The sequence below is a fragment of the Barbus barbus genome (assembly GCF_936440315.1).
Source record: "Barbus barbus genome assembly, chromosome: 37".
Lineage (NCBI taxonomy): Eukaryota > Metazoa > Chordata > Actinopteri > Cypriniformes > Cyprinidae > Barbus > Barbus barbus.
This window is the reverse complement of record NC_136715.1, coordinates 20,695,232-20,716,746: the sequence shown is the minus strand read 5'-3', so window position 1 is coordinate 20,716,746 and position 21,515 is coordinate 20,695,232. Positions and strand designations below refer to the sequence as shown.

The following is a 21,515-nucleotide window of genomic DNA, read 5'->3' as shown; positions in this document are numbered from 1 at the left end:
TCATATAACCGGGTTGTTGTTGTTGTTGTTTGCAGGTATAGCGGAACCAGTAGAAGTCACAGATAACGGTGATGGCACGCACACAGTGGCCTACACGCCGTCTGTCGAGGGATCATACTCTGTCGCGGTCAAATACGCAGACGAGGAAGTTCCACGCAGGTAACGGTGTCAGATTCACTCGCTCTGTTCTCACCCGCTGTGAGCGCTACTGTTCTCTAAATCAAACCAATCCATCAAACATCTCTTTCAGTCCATTCAAGCTGCGCGTTCAGCCCACTCATGATGCCAGTAAGGTGCGTGCCAGCGGCCCCGGGCTCACCACCGGCCTCTCGGCCAGCTTCCCCGTGGAGTTCACCATCGATGCCAAAGATGCCGGCGAGGGCCAGCTGTCTGTGCAGATCACTGTGAGTCCTGACGTCTCCAGTCTCTGCTTCCTCTTGTGGTTTGAACAAACGGATTAGCGTTTCAGTACATCTGATTATTATTAATGTGTGTTTTGAGGTTGATTTGAATGTTTTCAGTTGGCAAACAGACTGTAAAATCACATTTGGATTTAGTTTTTAAATTGAAGTGGAAATGATGAATGAGGATCCGGGAGTATCACATAGTAGCAAAGTATCTTTCTCTCGTTACGTTTATCTTAAGTTACTGCTCCAACAAATAACTAGTGGTTTTGGGAGAATGTGTTTATATTATATATTACTTTATATAATATTATATATTATATTATATCATTTCATATTTTATATCACATTATTAGTATTTTAAAATGATATATAGTTTTTATAAAAAAAGTTTTAATGATTTTATTAGTAGTAGTAGTAGTATGATTTTTATTAGTAGTATGTTACATTTAATATATAACTTGTATAGCATATTTAAAAAAATATTATTTTAATTGTTAGAAATATTTAAGTATTATTAGCATTAGTAGTAGTATTTTAAAAGTATGATTCATTATAGTATATTTTTTATAAAGATAAACATTTTAAATGATATAGTTACATAATTAGTAGTATGATTATTATTATTATTATTATTATTATTATTATTAGTGTTTTAAAATTAGTACTGTAATTTAGTATATTTTTATAGAAATATAATTTTAAGTTATATAATTATTAAAAACATACAGTACAACATAGTATTTTAATGATTTATATAATTTATTTTATACAATATAAATTTTAACTTGCATAATTATTGAAAATGTTACAATATTATATTGTTGATGGTATTATTACTATTTTAAAATGATTTATTGTATAGTATATTATAAAAATATATTTTGAATTATATAATTAAAAATGAAATTACTTTCTTTATAAAAATACATACTGTATAATAGATATTAGCTTACTTTTATTCATATATATATTTTTATCTTCTTAAGCTAATATTTTTATGTAGTATATTTTATAATATTTATAATATAAAAAAATATATATGTATCTTTACTTTGAAGTAGAATGTTTTCAGTCAGCCAGCAGACTGAAAATCACATTTGGATTCAGTTCTTGACTTTCAGTTGAAAAGATGAATGAGGATCTGCAAGTATCACATAATAGCATATTGTGACATTCATCTTTCATACATCTTTCTCTTGGATGCAGCATGTTATTTTATCTTTTGAGAAGTTACTGCACTAGTGATCCAATATTAGATTAGATTTTTCCATTTGGACAAGAGTTTCTGACTCCGAGACCGAAGCGGCCAGCAGTGAGATAAATGATCGTCTGATGAAAGCCAAACTGCAGCAGGAAATCCAGGGGGAAACTGAACATCATCCTCCTCCGTCCCGTTTGTCATTGATGAAGCTCCTCTCAGTGTCATTTATAGTGTTTCAAGCTGTTTCTCTGTTTCAGGAGGTTGAATGTCCTGCAGTCGTTTCATGCCGTTTCTCCTGTGTTTCAGGATCAGGATGGTAAACCCAAGAAAGCCAATATTCAGGACAACCACGATGGAACCTACAAAGTGTCTTATGTGCCGGATAAGGTTGGTCGTTACACTATTGTGATCAAGTACGGCGGAGATGAGATCCCGACTTCTCCATATAGAGTGAGAGCGACCACTACAGGAGACGCCAGCAAGTGTACAGTCACCGGTACGTCTGCACTCATCTGGGGATTTCTAGGCCTTGTTTTGGACACACAGCTAATGTATTTTTATATTATAATTTATATTTTTTTTAATTAAATTATTTTATATTTAATAATAAAAAAAATATTACCTTTTTAGACTTCATGTATTTATTTTAATAGAATATTTCATTTATTTTCATAATTTACATATGCTATATTTATATATTTAATTAAAATGTATAATATATAATATATTAAAATAAATGTTAATGTTAAAATCAAAATGTATAATTTTAAAATGTTTATTTGTTACAATATATTTTGTATATAATATTATTTATATAATATATAAAGGTTATAATTTATATAGTAGTTATGTTATATTATTATTCTATATTTGTATTTAAATTTTCTAAAAATAAGTTATATTTTCTTTTGTAATTCGTAAAATATTTAATTGAATTTATTTATTGTTTTTTTAATTGTTTGTAGCCTGAATAAGAATGGGAAAATACATAATCTGTTTTGTTTTTGTTTTATTTTTAGTTTTAATCAAACCACATTCGTATGTGGTTTGGATTTTATTTTTGGAAATGCATTTTAGTTTGAGAACGGATTACATTTAAAGTTTTCCACTTTTTATCCTCTTCTCACAATGAGCTGCTAGTATTTGATGTAATAGAAAGTCTCTTGCTGCTGCACTGATGCCTGCGTCATCAAGAAGTCTTGAAATACTAATTTGTGGTGAATATTACTAATAACTATTTACTTTTATGAATCAAGACCAACTTGACCAAACAGATGAGTCGGATTTAAAACGTGCATTCAAAACATGTTCCGCCACAATAACAACTGACCCTACAATCTGTTAAATGCTTTTAAATCTCAACCATCTCAAATTTCAAAATTGAAAGCACATCAAGAGGAAACAATGCTGTAATGAGAGGCAAATCTCCAAAAACAATCCTTTTAGCAAATCTTCAGCAAGGCAATCACTCACACATGATCATGGGGTCTGTGTCCTCAGGACCTGGCATCGGGCCGACCATCGGCATCGGAGAGGAGGTCGGGTTTGTGGTGAACACTAAAGGAGCGGGGAAGGGGAAGGTCTCCTGCATCATAGTGACTCCAGACGGCACGGAGGTGGAAGCTGAAGTCATTGAGAGCGAGGACGGCACCTTCGACATCTTCTACACTGCTCCTAAACCCGGGACGTACGTGATTTACGTGCGCTTTGGAGGGGAGAACATCCCCAGGAGCCCCTTCAAAGTCATGGTGAGAAGAAAACGCTGATAACATCAGCTCTTAAGAGGAAGCATACTGAAGAGGTTTTTAGGGAGCTGGAATAGATACGGTTCAGTGATGTGTGTCGTCATATCCTCATCTGGAGTTCATTGTTTCTGCTCGTATGGGGTCTTCCTGTATTAAGATGTAGTTTCTTTGCATTATCAAGACAAATGATCGCACTCATTTTATTAATGCTTTCATATCTCCTGACGTTACGGGAAGGTTTTGATTTAGGCCTGAAACATGCACGCAAACGCTCGATTTCATGCGTCTTTGTGTTCCGGATTGTCTCAAAGCAGAATTCATAACATAATTAAAAACATAATGCATTCTCAGAGATCTGAACGATAAATCGAAATCGTGATAAGGCTGTGATTTAATTAAATACATGTTTTAAGGCAGCTATCAAGTATTAGAATTTAAATGTTAAAGGTTTACTGTGAAATTAATATTTTTCTTTAATACTTTGTTTTATTTTACAGTAAAATATTATTCAATAGTAATATTCTTTATTTTGTTTAATAGTTTTAATAATAATGTTGTGTTTTATAAAATAATAAGAATAAATATTAGTAAATTAAACTTTTAAATAAAATAAGAAAATAGTGCTAGTGTAGTATTTTACTGTAAAATAAAGTATTTACAAAAAAAAGCAGTTTTACAGTAAGGTTGAAATTATTTATATATTTAATGTTTATGGCTGCATTATTTTTTTCCATTTTCAGTTGCTGCGCATAAAATACTGGCATTATCAATATGATATGAAAATATTGATTAAATTAGTATTATTAGTTATAATAAAATTATTAAATGAAACCTACTGGAATAAAAATAATACTGGTGTAATGTTTTACTGTAAAATAAAGTGAAGTATTTAAGAAAATATTACAGTACAATTTAAAAATGTAAATATTTATATATTTAATGTATAGCTGCATTCATTCATTCATAAATTAAGTTTTCATTTTCAATTGCTTCACAATTTGGCCAATAATGTTGTAATTGAATCAATATGACTATTGAATATGTATTATTATTATTATTATTATTATTATTATTATTATTATTATTTCAGTCATATCAATATATAATCGCACAGTTTTGAGCCAAATTATTTTGTTTTTTAATTACAATCACAATTTTTAACAAACAATGCAATTAGATTTTTCTTCAAATCAATCTGAATTTCGCAAGCAGACGTTTATGTAAACTGTGACTTATACTGTACATGCTTGTAGCTTCAGTATCTACCTGTTAGCACAGTAACACACAGTTACCCCCACAGCAACAACAACGAATGTACTGTACAACTGGTTTGGCACAATTTGCTGTGTGCATTTGACTCAGTTTCTTTGTGTTCCTCATGCATCTGAAGTTTCATGTCCATACATATCATTTCCCAGGCTACAGATGAAGTTCCCATGATGCAGCAGCAGTCAGTCCAACAGCAAAAGGCGGCACCAGGCGTCGGCTTCCAGCCCTGGGTACAGAGACACGCGTCTTTCTCTCACCCCGTCACCCTTCGCTCTCTTTCAGCCTTTGCTCTGAGCTCCAGCTTCCAGCCGGTCACCTCTCTGTCCTCATGTTTGTCTCTGTTCTTTCATTCAATGGGGTTTCTGTTCAGTTCCTTCTCGTTTTTGACCACTCAAGCATCGTTTTTTGCAGGAAATGGTTGGAATTGTTACTCATCGCTCTTTATTTCCTCCCTCTCTCGTTGATTAGTCTTGAACACGCTCTGGTTTTCTCATTGATGACAGAAGCAGAGGAGTGTTTAGACTGATCTAGTTTTGTTTGGAGTGGACACCAGGTTTAAATGGGTCATTATTAAGACATTAACCTCAGTCTGTGCAGAACCTAATGTAGTTTTATTCATAAAGTTTAATAGACATCATTTCCAAAACCACAAAGCAGATCTGTGAAACACTTAATAGTCTTAGCTTTAAAAACACACACTACTGTTCAAAGAAATTGAAGGAATTCATACTTTTATTCAGCAAGGATGTGTTAAATTAAGCAAAAGTGACCATAAATACATTTATTATGTTGCAAAAGGTTACCTTTTCATATAAATACTGTTCTTTTGAACTTTGTGCTCATCAAAGAATCCTGAAAAATAAAATGTATCACCGTTTCCACAAACATTCTACATTGAAAATGAAAGAAATGTTTCCAAATATTAGAATGATTTCTGAAGGATCATGTGACACTGAAGACTGGAGTAATGATGCTGAAAATTCAGGTTTTATCACGGAAATAAATTACTTTTTAAATATATTTTCAAATAGTAAAGTTATTTTAAATTGTAATAATATTTCACTTTTTTTACTGAATATTTCATCAAATAAATGCAGCCTTGGTAAGCAGAAGAGACTTCTTTTAAAAACATAAGTTCTTACCAACACCAAACTTTTTGTATTATGATAAATAAGTTTCATCACAAAAACCGCAATAATAATAATAATAATAATAATAATAATAATCTTCATTAATATTAGTAAATTAAATTCAGCTTTGCATCACAGAAATAAATTACGTTTTAAAACTATTTTAACAAGTTTTACTGTGTTTTTTAATCAAACAAATGCAGCATTGGTGAGCAGAAGAGGCTTCTTCTGCATTAAAATTTCTTACTGACCCCAAAAATTGGCTAAAACAGTAAATTTGAATTAGAATTAGCTATTTTCTTTTTTTTTTTTTTACTATTTAATAATCTGGGATGTATAATCTGCCGTCTTTGCTAAGAACTCTTGAAATGAATCATATTAGACAGCATAATTTTGCTCTCATATTTCCCTAAAGTGCTGTCTTGTTAGTCAACTCGCTAGGTTTTGTTTGGTAGTGATATATTAATAATCTGTACCTGAACTTAACACACAGTTGTAAGTCTGGTCATAGCGGTTACCTCATTCCCTCCAGGGGAAAAACAGAAAGTGTGATTTTATCAGTAATGCATCTTCCTGGTGTCCTCTATCTGTATTAGATGTCTCAATATATTTCCTTCTATGCACACTATCACTTTCCTCATTTCTCAGATGTTTCCCATGGTTATGGGGATTTTTCTTCTCTCTTTGCTTTGTCAGGTGTGCTGGGGGCCGATCTTCTTCCAGCGTTTCGTGTCTAACACACGTTTGTCTTGTGCTGTGGCTGATTCACTGGGCTGTTAATGTCTTTTCTTGTCCACAGCGCTCTGGCTTTCAGAATGGATCGCACAGACTGACTAAATGTGGAAATGTTTGACAGGCCACTGTAACAGATGCGCTTGTAGCGTCCGCTCTCATTTACTCAGATTTCTGCCTCACAGGTTACAGATGCCGCGTATATTCCTGCCAACAGCGTGAACGGGACGGGATACAGGCCTTTCGATATGGTGATTCCCTTTACCTTTAGGAAGGGGGAGATCACAGGTGAGAGATTGCAGAAGACACCTGGAGCTGTTGCACAAAACCTCTTAAAGTTAAAGAAACTCTTATTCAGCTGCTTGTAAGTTAAATATGAGACAAATTAAAAGGTTTACTTCACTTTACTTAAAGGGGTTTTGTGCAATCACCTGCAGATCTTAAAAAAAATAAATAAAAACATACCAGGGTCATATTTTACCTCAAAATTAAAAAGAGGGGAAAAAAAAAACATTCATATTTTTGGGATCAAGTGGGTTTTTTTTTGGGGGGGGGGGGGCATTATGAAATTACTTTCTTGTAAACTAAGCCAACTTCTCATTCCTGTAATCATCAAAAATATTTTAAATATAACTTTTATTTTATTTCTTTGTTTATTAACATAATAGACTATACAACAAACACTGCTCTTAAAGTATAAATACCAGTAAATTTTCACATTATGATAATGATATATGTTTCGGTACTGGGGGTTTTATTTTATTTTATTTTATTTTATATTATTTTTTATTATTATTATTATTATTATTACCAATTTTTTTAATTGATTTACCATAATAACAAACAGTGACAGCAACACAACACGCATAAAATAATAATTTTTGTATTATTATTATTATTATTATTATTATCATCCATCATCATCGTCATCATCATCATAAAGGCCAAACAAGAAGTACTGGCATAAAGTATTAATACTAATAAATATACATTTATATATTATATAATATATATTTGATTTTTGTTTTGTTTTTAAATTTGTTAGAAATGTTTAAGTTCTGTTAGTTTATTTTATTTATTTGTTTGTGAATTGCTTATAAAATTCTGTATATACATACAACAATACTGCCATTGACATTTATTCTGATTGGTCTGATTTTGTTTTCTTTTTAATTGAAGATTAAGAAATGTCATTAAAATAATGTTAAAATGTCTTGGCTGTCCTTTTTTGGACAAACTATACCAAATATTTTACATTTTGTGAGATTCACTCACATTAGAAGTGATGACCTGTAAATCTGCAGTGAAATTTGCTCAAAAACCATAATCTAAACTCTTAATGTTTGTCTTCCAGGTGAGGTTCACATGCCGTCAGGTAAAACCACCCAGCCTGAGATCATCGACAACAAAGACGGGACGGTCACGGTGAAGTACGCGCCCACAGAGGCTGGGCTCCATGAAATGCACATTAAATTCAACGGGACGCACATCCCAGGTCAGAGCCCACACACCATGTCTTCATAATACACCATCAAAACTGATGATTATCTGCCAAATGACTAAATGTAAAATGTAAATGTTATTATGAATATTAATAATCAAATAAACTCTTAAAAATACTTATATATAATTTTAATATTTTTATTAATGATTATATTTCACCCCAAAATCAAAGGGGAAAAAATAATTATTTAAATTGTTTTAAAAGTATAATTTAAAAATGATTTAAATCATTTTAAATATAACTTTGTGATAGTATATCCCTACGCAATTAAAATCTTAATTGGCCTAAAAAGGTTTAATTTTCTTTTTTCTTTTTTTTTTTTTTTTAGAAAATAAATATAAATTTCTATTTAGTTTTACACACGCGCATGCATACATACATACATTTGACTTTCTATACAAGTTTTTTTTTTGTTTTTTTTTTGTGGTTTTTATAAATTTCACACAAATAAAATTTAATTAATTTCATTTAATTATCATTTGTTCACCTTCAACCCATATAAGTTTCATAAAATGATTTGGCTGCAATTTTCCATATTATGAAAGTGTTTGTTTTACGATAAAGAGCTTGGACATTCTGTGAAACTTCTCATTTTGTGCTTATTATCAAAGGTCATATATGGGTTATTAGAACGGTTATTAGAATAGCAGCTCCTGGAAGCATGCATGAGAGTGAGTCATGCCTTCAGTGATGAATGTGCTGTCAGGATTTGTTTTGAGGCCTTCGCTCCAGTCCCAGAGCTGCATGGGAGCGTTTGGGTGAAGGTTGAGAAGGCTTCACCTTTCAATAGATTGAGGTTGACTGATTTATTTAGCGTGGTGAAAGACTTCATGGGTGACTTCAGCCGTGAGGAATCTGTGAGGAGCTCTTGTGTTGATGCAGATCCTCATGTAGGTGCTTGTTTTATGCCTGGAGTTTGGTGTTTTCCAGTCGCTGGTCCAGTGCCATCAGAAACCTCAGTCAATATCACATGAATGTGCCAGTCGAGCATCATCCGATGGGCTTGTTTCTCCATATAAGGCAGGAAGAACGTGTTTATAGAGTTGAATCATTCTGTTAGGAGTGCCTGCCATCTACATGAAGATATCCTGTTAGTTATTCTTAACATTATTTTATTTGATTAACATTTTTTATATTATTTTTTATTTATTTTATTTATTTATTTTTTTGGTAAGTGGCTTCATTTGAATTTTTTAACTAACTTTCTTGGGAAAAAGGCTTATTAAAAGGCTTTTTTTTAAATAAATAGTACATTTTGGTTTACTCTTCTGTACAAAATGTAGTTTTTCTTTTATTTTATTGGCTGTTTATTTTTTATGAAATGCATTTAGATTGTTTTAAAAGTATTATTTAAGTATAACTTTGTGATAGTATATCACAATGCAAAAAATCTTAATTTAATTTAAATTTTCTTTTTTAATAGTTTAAAAATTATAACATTTAGAATTTATTAAATAATTTTGTTTTAATTTGTTTAATTTTGTTTACATTTTATTTAAATAGTTCGCTCCTCTCCTTTGTTGTGCTTTTTGGTTAAGAGCAGTTATGTTGTTTGCACATTTGTTTTTATATTAACAAAATATAGTGCATTTCATTACATAAACTCCTCTATGAATAAGTTATCATTTATATTTCTATTCTGTTCAATGTTTTCTTTCATTGTTTTCACTCATTTGTTTTCTTATCAGAGAGTCCTCTGCAGTTCTATGTGAACAACGCTAACAGTCCTAACGTGACGGCGTATGGCCCGGGTCTGGTCTACGGGACCACCAATAAAACCGCCATGTTCACCATCTACACTGAAGATGCGTCTGAGGGTGTGTACTGTACAAACACATCATGCTCATGCTGCTTCAGCATTTATCTCAAAACATTGTGCTGAGAAAACATGCTGCGTTTTGTGTCAGGCGGCCTCAATTTGGCCATTGAAGGTCCATCCAAGGCTGAGCTCAACTGTGTGGACAACAAAGACGGCACTTGCAGTGTTTCATACCTGCCCACGCTACCTGGAGATTATAATGTACTCGTCAGATATAATGACAAACACATCGCAGGAAGCCCCTTCACAGCCAGAATTACAGGTACACTGCTAAAAAAAAATATATATATATATGTGTGTGTTTTATATATATATGACAGACAGTAAAAAAGGCAAGTGTGGTTGCCAGAACCTGATTTAAAAAGAAATACAGTAGGAACATTTTACTTTCTACACATTTAACTTTAAATGTACAGGGTGCAAAAGTTAATGTGCCAGCCTACTGAAATACTTCAAATCAGTTTTGTACCTCTATAAAATACTGACAACCACCAAAAAAGAGACAAGTGCTGAAGAAAAAGACAACCGATGAATCAAAGTTCATCAGAAGCTGACATAAATGCTAGTATGTAGATGAAAAAATAAAAAACAAAATCATGGTAACAAATAATGCAATAAAAACTAATTTATTAATGATTGATGGTTTTTAATTTATTTAAGTTATATTAATAATAATCCTTATCATCATCATCATCATCATCATCATTATTATTATTATTACCTTAATACTAATATGTAGAAGCACAAATACAAGACACCATCATGGTAACACTTGACACTAAAATAATGCATTAAATATTAATTTATGAATAATTGCTATTATTAATTATTTACTAACAGCTTTTAATCAATGATTATAATAGTAGTAATAGCTATTTCATTTAATTATTCTTTCATTCGATAACTTTGTATATATTTAATAATTATTAATTTTAATTAATAAAATAATAATAGCTATTGTTATTTTGTATTAATAATAATAATAATAATAATAATAATATCATCATCTTTACTTAATGCTTATATATAAGATGCACAAATACAAAATACCATCATGGTAACAAATGACACTTAAATAATGCATTAAATGATGTAAGTGATGTAACAAACCCTATTGTACGTAACTAAGAAAAAAGTGGTTTCATTGTTCTTTCACTTCCAAAAACATTTAACCGTATTTTACTGTAAAATGACATGAAACCTCTCATTAGATTTATTACAGTTTTTCTCTGTATGCAGTAATCTAGTTAGTATGACTCCTATAGTAAGATCTGTTTTCGGTCTCTTCAGAGGACAATAAGAGGAAGTCTCAGGTAAAGCTGGGCTCCGCTGCGGATTTCTCTCTGGATATCAATGAGACGGATCTCAGTCTGCTCACGGCGAGCATCAAAGCCCCGTCCGGCCGCGATGAGCCCTGTTTGCTCAAGATGCAGCCCAACAATCACATCGGTAGGGCTCGAGTAATACTCTGATTCTTCCTGCCGACTGGGAGTTTGCTTTGATAACACCTGACTGGTCGTTTTCTCCTCAGGCATTTCCTTCATCCCAAGAGAAGTCGGAGAGCACCTGGTGAGCATCAAGAAGAACGGCCGGCACGTAGCTAACAGCCCCATCACCATCATGGTGGTCCAGTCGGAGATCGGAGACGCCAGCAGAGTCAAGGTGTTCGGTCAGGGTCTGGTGGAGGGACGTACCTTTGAGATGGCCGACTTTGTGGTGGACACCAGGGAAGCTGGTGAGAAAACACATTTTTATTTTCATTTTTTTCATTTTATTTGGGTTTAATTTTTCTCATTTTTTAATAACTTATCATCAATTATCTTTTTTGTTATATCTAATTATATTAAACCACCATTAATTATTTTAATAATAATAATATCAATATCATCATCATCATAGCTATTGTTATTATGTTGGTGGTGTTTTTTTATTTTTAAAAATATTTTTATAATAGTTTTTATTTACTTTTTTGTTAGCAACTATTATGTGTATTACTGTATTTAATATGTAGTGGTGTTTATTTAATATATTCATATTTTAGTGTTTATTTAATTTTATAATAGCATCTATTCTGTTTAATAATAACTAAGATTATCAGTTTATTTTATAAATGTATTTAATAATAATAATAATAGATTATTACTGTCTTTATTTAATATGTAGTGGTGTTTATTTTAAATATTAATATTTTAGTGTTTATTTATTTAATAATTTTTATGATGGCATCTATTTGGTTTGATAACTTAAGATTATTATCTATTTGATAAATGTATTTAATAATAATAATAAGTACTAAAGTAATTAAATTTAGTTAATAATTTAACTTTTTTAGTTTCATGTTTTTATAAATTTTTGTTGTTTAATAATTATTTTAATATCTAATTTATTTGTCATAATTTTGATTCTTTTATTTACTAATGTTAATTTAATTAAATATCCAATTTAATGTTGTTTTTTATTTAATCGACTACTTTTATTTTTAATAATAATAATCATCATCATAATAATATAGCGATTTCTTCATTCTTTAAGTCCTTAACCCCACCTTGGGACTTCTCTAAAGAGCTAAATATGATAGTTTTGAGAGTGGGCTGTTTTCACTTGGTTAACTAACTAACCAACCAACTTTAGCAACCGTGTATCAACTTCTTCCCAAAAGCAGATGATTTAAGAAGTTTCTCCACAATAAACGGGTTCAAAGGTTAAAAGCGTCACGTTACAAAATGTGTTGCTTCCCCTCACGTTTTTTTTTCCCCTTTTATAACAAATATATTCACTTTAAATGTTAAAAATGACTTGTTTCTTCCTAACCATGTAACCTGCCTAACCGAGCTACATAACTGAATAAACCAGGTCTGCCAAACGTCTGGCCATTAATGATGTTTTCTCAAGCTCTCAAATCCACTTAATTGCTGAGAATTTAATCCAAACAGGTTGTGCAAAGCAGCTCAAAGCTGGAAATGAGAAAGAAAAAATTGGTAATTGTTACCACAGCGGCTAATTATTAAGAACTTCAAATATTTATACAATTAGACCTTAATATATATCACAAACTATTAAACTTGTCATAAGTCTTGTAGGATCAAGACTGTTTATTTCTCATGCATTCAGGTGTTTTCTATTAATGTTGATGGCATGATGCATCTGACCTTTGGTCTGAATTGCATTAATGTCTTCTTAGGTTATGGCGGTTTGGCGCTGTCCATCGAGGGTTCCAGTAAAGTGGACATACAGACAGAGGACATGGAGGATGGTACTTGTGGCGTCTCGTATTGTCCGACAGAGCCAGGCACCTACATCGTGTCCATCAGGTTTGCAGAAGAGCACGTCCCTGGTAAGAGATCATGCATGAAGCATCATTCAAAACTTCTATATTATTTAGAATGTGCTCCAGATAAAGTGTAATTTGACCCGTTTATAGATTATTTGGCAAAAGACAAAAAAAAACTAATTCAAAGTGGAGTATTAAGCACATTGCACAGTGTTTAATAAGATGATATTAATCATTTTCTATCTGATATTCTACAAAAGAGACCAAACTGTTAGTTCAAAAAATTAATACAAGATGCGATTTGGTTTTATTATTTTTTTTTTATTTTACCTTTTTTAATAAATGGTCATTTATTAACTAACCAAATGGTAATTAAATAATTTAATTGATTTTAATAAATTAATCCTATTTTATTTTTTATATACATTTACATTCATCACAAATAAGTTATATATTTTTAAATAAATTAAACAAACATACTACTTGATGAATGCTAGATGTGAATTTTCCCTGTGAGTTCTATAATTTTTTTGTTTAAGTATTTATTTTATAATTCTATTTTTCTCACAAATTAAGACATTTATTTTAAGAAAGTAAACCTTATTTAAAATTTACAATGTCCTCCAAATAAGGTGCAAATTGACCTGTTTGCAGATTATTTGGCAAAATACAATATTAAAAATTGAGTACTAAGCATTTTGCACAGTATATACTGTATGTTGTCTTCTGTTATGAAAATACAGTGATACAGAACACATTATGCAGCAATTAATATTCCGAAAATCAGTAAGATTTTAAGAAATGTAATTTGTTATTGAGTAAGGATACATTAAATTGATCAAAGATGACAGTAAAAACATTTGTTACAAATGATCTTTATTTCAAATAAATGCTGTTCTTTTGAGCTTTCTATTTTTCTTAGAATCCTGAAAAAATAAATGTATCATGGTTTCCACAAAAATATGAAGCAGCGTAACTGTTTTCAACAATGTTTTTGCTGAGCAGAAGAGACATCTAGTGTTTATTCCTGTCATTGTGTGACTTGTATTGCATCTGTGTTCACAGGAAGTCCATTTAGCGTGAAAGTGACGGGCGAAGGTCGTATCCGCGAGAGCATCACTCGCCGTCAGAAAGCCGCTTCCGTATCTAGTGTTGGAAGCGTTTGTGATCTCAATCTGAAGATCCCAGGTATGAAGCTTCCTCATATCAAGGCAATGAAGATGTCAAGCGCACATCTGTCCTTGTTCAGATTCCTTTTCAAATCCCAAACTGTAGTTTTAATGTAGATTAGGCATGAATAATTTACTACTTCTTTCACTTCATGTTAAAAGGCTTGGTTTATTGGCTTGTTTAACACACTCTGGGACAGGATCCCCAGCCCGAAAGCACAAAACAAATGAACGTGCTGTTGTTTTACAGCATTGAGTCTCCATAATTGAGTAAAAACACATGGCTCTGTGAAACAAGGCAACATATGCAGGCCGTGCTGAGCGGATTGAAGTCTCTGCTTTGATTTCCCCTCAGACCAGCGCAGCTGTTGCTGCTAGTCACGTCAGCGGTGCGTGCTGCGTGATGCTAACACGCGTCTCGCGCTGACTCGCTCATGTGAAGACTGTCACTTGGCCGTCGAGGAGGTTTGCTAAATCTGCACTTCCAGTATGAGTCTTGGCGTAGTCTGAAATGCCTTTTTGTGTGAGAGAGGGCAGTTTTCTGCTCGTTTCGTTTGAATCGTTTGTGCTTGTTAGCATTACTGTGTTTAAAAAGATATTAGTTGTTCTCTATTGCAAGTGACAATATTCTTCAAAAGAGAACAAACTGTTAGTTCAAGAAAAAGGTTTAAAATGTAACGTTTCCACACTCTATTTGATTTATTTTATTGATTGAGAAATTTTTATTTTACCTTTTGGCACAGATTAATTTATTGTAATAAACAATGCTAGTAATTAGTTTTCTATATATTTTTTTTATTTTATAATTTTTTTTTTTAAATATTAAAAAATGCATATATTTTATTGAACAGTCCAGTGAGATACAGCTTGAAGGTTAGATGGATTATATATATATATATATATATATATATATATATATATATATATATATATATATATATATATATATATATATATATATATATATATATATATATATATATATATATATATATATATATATATATATATATATATATATATATATATATATATATATATATATATATATATATATATATATATATATATATATATATATATATATATATATATATATATATATATATATATATATATATATATATATATATATATATATATATATATATATATATATATATATATATATATATAAGAAAAAAATTATATATAATTTCTTTTTTTTTTTAATGGATTAAAATAATAAAATACTACTTGAAGGTTAGGTGTATTTTATGTTTATTTAATTTTTTTTTACAATACATATAATATAATCCAATATGATACTATATTAGCGTTTATATGGATATTTGATAGATGTGAATGCCATTTGTGTCATTTAAAATAATTGTATTCTATAAATTTATTTTATCATATTTTGCCTCTCTCATTTTTTTCAAGCAAATAATAAACTAATAAAATATTTCCAGTTAGATGAATATAGATATGCTGTATTGCAATAACTTTATTATAAGCAGTATCATTATCATGTTTTAAGATATATGTATTTTTACATCACAGTTTTGTAAACGGACAACTCTGCATTCTATTTGCAGTAGAGAATGTAAATGACCATGTCACTGTCACGTCACTCTCGGTGTGAACAGGCCTTTAGATGGCCAATTAAAACTAAACCGGATCATGCAGACTGCTTCCATATGTGATTTGTGAGATCTGTCCTGATTAATGAGGTTGCGGTGTAATGGAGGGTTAGCGGTGATCCTGTATGAGCTCATTCACACACTGCTGGATCTGACCGACTCTGAGCTCACATACTCACTCTTAAAGTGTTTCATGAGACTTAAAGACACATAGTTTAAATAACATGCATACATGCTACAAAATATCAGACATGCTTCCTCCTATACTCTTATCTTTTTTTCCCCACTTCACTGTTTTTCTCATCTAATGCACTGCCTGTTCTGTCCTGTATCTTTCCTCACTTGTTTCTGTCTTTTGTCTTGTCTTTTCCTGCTGTTTTCTGCGTCTGTGACTATCAGTGACCTGGTTTCTTCTGGCTTTGGCTCGTGAGCTGCTCTCACGCGGTGTCTATCGCTCACACTGCTCTATTCGGCTCGGGGTCAAAGATCAGAGCGGCTCAGGGTGGACCCGCTTCACCGTGGGCCAAGTGTGGGTCAGCAGGATTGGCACGGCACCCATCAGAAGGCCCTGCGGAGGGCTGGAGGGTGCGTTATAAACACGCCGCATGTGGACCACGAGGTTGGCAGAACGCGCTTGCTTTTGATACTAGTGTGTTTGTGTTTGCATGAACCAGAGCTGCTTTTTTGCTCATTACAACTTCATAAAAAATTGAATTATTTACTTATCCTTTTGCCATTGCAAACCCAAATGACTATTTCTTCTGTGCAAGTTTATATTAGTCAACTAAAAATAAAACCATTTTGAAACCAACTTGAAATAATTAAATAATTTACTTAATTTAAAATAAACTAAAGCAAAAAGGAAAAGCTACATAGAAAAAAAACATAATTACTAAAACTCCAACAAAAATAAAATTAAAACAAAACATCTATTTTAACTAAAAGTAAAGTGAAAACAAATGAGAAAGATAATCTAATTTAAATGTGCAATATTTTAATGTAATTTAATTTCTAGTTAAAAGGGCAGAAAATGTGTTGTCTTTTTGTTGCTCATTACACTATTTATTCCTTAAACTAATAAAAATGACAAAAACAACTAAATTGCTAAAACTTAAAAAGTGACAACAGAAAATATTTTAAAAAATCTAATTCAGAATTTAAATTTAATACTAATGTAAAAACTGGAAAAAGTTAACGTTATCTTTTTTTGCTCATTACATTGTGATTTTTTTTTTTTTTATTTGTTTTCTAAAAGATGCGCAAACAAAACAATTACAAAAACTTGAACTAAAAATAGTGAAAACAAAAAATAAATCAAATCGAATGAATCAGAACTGAAACTCTAATAGTAAATCAATGATCCTAAAATAACACTTCTGTTGAACGTGAAAAGAGATGTTAAGCCAAATGCTCACGTTGCTTTCAGTCTTTTTGTGTTGCGTGGTAGAAATCAGTCATACACGTTCAGATCAACATGAAGGTGAGTAAATAATAAAAGCCGAGCACAGGAAGGCTCAGGTCTCTGTATGTTGCTTGCAAAACCTTGAACCAGCTGAGAGCCGTTCCTCCGTCCTGTCTGTCAGCTCTCCCAAGAGTCCTTCTGCTCTCTGTTCTCCGCAGAAATTGATCTCCAGGATGTCGCGGCTCAGGTCACCAGCCCGTCGGGAGCCACGGAGGCGGCTGAGATGGTGGCGGTGGGAAATCACACCTACTGTGTGCGCTTCGTGCCTCACGAGATGGGCGTTCACACGGTGAGCGTGAAGTACCGTGGGCAGCACGTGCCGGGAAGCCCCTTCCAGTTCACCGTCGGCCCGCTGGGAGAAGGAGGAGCCCACAAGGTGCGAGCCGGAGGTCCGGGTCTGGAGAAAGCCGACACGGGTGTGCCAGGTATGAGCACTCATTAATCTTATTGTTATAATGTTGGTTTTTTTTTTGCTTCCTGCTATTTATTTTCATTTTAATGTTTTAATGTAATTTTAATTCTAGTTTTAAAAACAGCTGGGAAAAGGGAGGAAAATATGGTGTAACGGTGTGAAAATGGTAGTAATTCTTATAACGACTTTTAATTTGTTAATTTTATTTTACATTTATATGAATGTTTTAATTTACAGTGATGTTAGCGTAAGAATTTCCTTTTCGTAAGAGTTTCATTTTCATTTTAGTTAGTGGAAAATATCTCTTTTTTTATTTTATTTTTTTTAATCTAATTTTTATTTTAGTCTTAGAAAATGTTTGATTCCAACACAATTTTCTATTTGCTCATCAAAATGGTTAGATTGTTAATAAAAACAATATTGTACAATTTTATATATTATGTTAGTAGGCCTACACATAATGTTGTACTTCCTGCAACTGAATTTTGCATTGAATTTTTTACTATATTTACTGGTAATTAAAAAAAAAAAAGTAATCTAGACAAAGAAATGTTTAATTATTTGCTTACCTTTTTTTCTTTTTCTAAAATGTTACACATTATAAAAATGTTATAAAAATGGATTTTTATGGTAGTATTTGTTGTACTGCCGTTTAATTTAACTTATTTTAGTAAAAAGGAGGAAAAGGTTTGGAAATATATTCAAATGTCATCTTGAAAAGGCTTAATTTTTTTTAGTTCTTACGCAAATATAATGCGTATTGACTGTCTCTGTGAGACTGAACTGTATATTTCTTGTTGTGCTCATGTAGCTGAGTTTAATGTGTGGACGCGTGAGGCGGGCGCTGGTGGTCTGGCCATCGCTGTTGAAGGCCCCAGTCGTGCAGAAATCTCCTTTGAGGAAAGGAAGGACGGATCATGCGGCGTCTCATATGTAGCTCAAGAACCTGGTATAAAAACACACACCACCTTTCTGTCCTGTGCTCCCTTTGAAAAGCTGAGTTTCCCCAAGCAACTGATCTTCAATCTCTTTGCAGGTGACTATGAAGTGTCTATAAAGTTCAACGACGAGCACATTCCCGACAGCCCGTACCTGGTGCCTGTCTACGCTCCTGTAGACGATGCTCGGCGACTTACTGTTACCAGTCTTCAGGTGAGACACGAGGAAACATCGACACACAGACGCGTGTCCACAGCTATTCGACTCTCAAGCTAGCAGCATTTACACTGGAAAACAGCATTATTAATATGAATAATGGCTTAGATTTTTGTTGAAAGAAGCCTCTTCTGCTCACTCATGCTGCATTTACTTTACTAAAAATACAGTAAAATTGTGAAATATTATTACAATTTAATATAGCTGTTTTCTATTTGAATATATTTTATATAAATATAATATATTTTTGAGTCAAAGCTAAATTTTCAGCATCATTACTCCAATCTTTAGTGTCACATTCTAATATACTGATTTACTGCTCAAGAAACATTTCTGATTATTATCAGTGTTAAAAACCGATTATTGACATGACTTGCTGTGTATATATAAGCAGATTTGGAGCAGATTTATCTGGTGAAGTCGTCTTTGAATAGCTGTCGGACATCAGTTGTCTTTGTGTGGGCTGTTCTGGTGTTTCTCTTGTGTTTCATTTAAAGGCTTTTAACAGAATCCTCTCTTGTGAAGCTCACTGTAGGATCAGTTAAAGCAGAGAGAGGAAGACTACACCGACTGCTAGAAACCTCCATCCAACCCTTTCCCATCATTCTTTGTAGTTTAGCAAACCCTGTAGTTCTCATGTTCTCTTGTCAAATGTTGGCCGTCTCTCTCTCTCAGCTTTAGCTGATCTTAAGTGAGTTCAGGTGAGATTATGAACAATTAAATGTATTGTTTTATTTAATTTAAATTTTTCTTTTATTCATAATTTTTCTTTATTTTCTGTTTATTTATTGTTATACTTTTTTTTTTCTTTTTTTTTTCTTTTTTTGAGAAAATAAGCATTTTATGATTATTTTAGTATTATGCCACTTCGTGCACTTTTAAAACATTCAAAACCATATAACAGTATACTGTATATCATTAAAAATCTAATCAATTCTTAGTTTAAAAAAAGTTAATACTTAAAATATATTCTTCAAACGTTTGGGGTCAGTAATGATTTTTAAAGAAAGTAATACTAAAGTAATTAAACTGATGAAAAGCATCAGTAAAGTCATTTGTTATCATTTTATTTCTTGAACTTTCTATTCATCAAAGAATTCTGAAAAACAAAATGTATCACTTTTTTTCTACAAAGCATGAAGCAGCACAGCTGCATTCAACATTTGAATGATAATCATAAATGTTTCTTGAGCAGCAAATCAGTATATTAGAATGATTTCTGAAGGATCATGTGACACTAAAGACTGGAGTAATGATGCTGAAAATTCAGCTTTGATCATAGGAATAAATTACATTTTACAATGTATTCACATACAAAACACTTATTTTAAATTTGAATACGATTTCACAATTTTTCTGTATATTTGATAAATAAATGCAGCCTTGGTGAGTAGAAAGAGACTTATTACCGCCCCCAGATTTTGAATGGTAGTCTATACACATGAACAGCCCTTTCCAGAATGCAGTGGTGTGTGTGTGTGATGTTCTAAGCTGTGGGTTCACTAATGTAGGAGTCGGGTCTGAAGGCGAACCAGCCGGCATCATTTGCGGTGCGTCTGAACGGAGCAAAAGGCCACATCGATGCTAAAGTTCACAGTCCGTCCGGAGCCCTGGAGGAGTGTGTGGTGTCTGAGCTAGAGCAAGGTCAGAGGAGGAGCTCACATGCACTTTAACACCCTCTTCTAACTAGATATGATGCATTAGATCATTTTCTGTCATAACTTAAAAAAAAAGAAAGGACTTCATTACATGTTAGTAATGGTGTTTGGTTTTTTTTTAATCATGAAACCACATTCACTGCCCCGTTTACCTCCATAAAATGATGCTTTGATATACTTTACTTACTTTGCTTCAGTCATTTAGCAGACGCTTTTGTCCAAAGTGACTTACAAATAAGAAAAAGTAACTAAAACTAAAAGTTACAACTCTATAAATACTATATACCCACATATTTAAGAAAATAAAGAAATTAAATAAAATTGACACATGCATTTAACAACATTTCAATAATAAATATATAAATGAATAAACTAAAATAAAAAGCGATATATATATATATATATATATATATATATATATATATATATATATATATAGACATAACGATATATATATATATATATATATATATATATATATATATATATATATATATATATATATATATATATATATATATATATATATATATATATATATATATATATATATAATATAATATAGACCATTTAATATATAAACTTAAATATTAAATGTATGAACTTAAAAATATTAAAATTGGTGAACTTATATAAATAGCAAATATATAAACTTAAATATGATGTAAAATTCAATATTGAACATGTTAAATGTGTATATACTCTTATTAATTAGCAATTTTATAATCTGGTTTGTTTACTTTGTTTCATACTAGTGTCTATTAACATGGATTGTCCCTATTAAATAAATGTAAATATTGACAATATGTAATATATAAATTTAAAATATAGAAAATGTTAAATATGAAATGCATACATTTCAATACTGAATTGAATATTCAAATAAACTTAAATATTAAATTTCAGTGTTAAAAATATAAAATATTTAGTTAAATATAGAAAATATTTAATACTTAAAT

General features: G+C 31.5%; 1 protein-coding gene across 2 annotated transcripts in view; it reads left to right on the top strand.

Moving 5' to 3' along the window:
• flnba (filamin B a) overlaps positions 1–21,515 on the top strand; it is a 90,185-nt gene that overhangs the window by 64,295 nt on the left and 4,375 nt on the right. The window contains exons 25-41 of one of the 2 annotated variants that reach the window (XM_079396718.1): positions 36–159; positions 251–404; positions 1,915–2,104; positions 3,109–3,356; positions 4,772–4,852; positions 6,670–6,772; positions 7,839–7,979; positions 9,677–9,805; positions 9,896–10,069; positions 11,098–11,256; positions 11,339–11,542; positions 12,989–13,141; positions 14,144–14,266; positions 17,490–17,756; positions 18,555–18,692; positions 18,780–18,895; positions 20,410–20,542. In XM_079396718.1, the coding sequence (XP_079252844.1) occupies positions 36–159; positions 251–404; positions 1,915–2,104; positions 3,109–3,356; positions 4,772–4,852; positions 6,670–6,772; positions 7,839–7,979; positions 9,677–9,805; positions 9,896–10,069; positions 11,098–11,256; positions 11,339–11,542; positions 12,989–13,141; positions 14,144–14,266; positions 17,490–17,756; positions 18,555–18,692; positions 18,780–18,895; positions 20,410–20,542 (2,637 nt within the window). The remainder of the gene's footprint in view (positions 1–35; positions 160–250; positions 405–1,914; positions 2,105–3,108; positions 3,357–4,771; positions 4,853–6,669; positions 6,773–7,838; positions 7,980–9,676; positions 9,806–9,895; positions 10,070–11,097; positions 11,257–11,338; positions 11,543–12,988; positions 13,142–14,143; positions 14,267–17,489; positions 17,757–18,554; positions 18,693–18,779; positions 18,896–20,409; positions 20,543–21,515) is intronic. The other variant, XM_079396719.1, reaches the window with a different exon arrangement.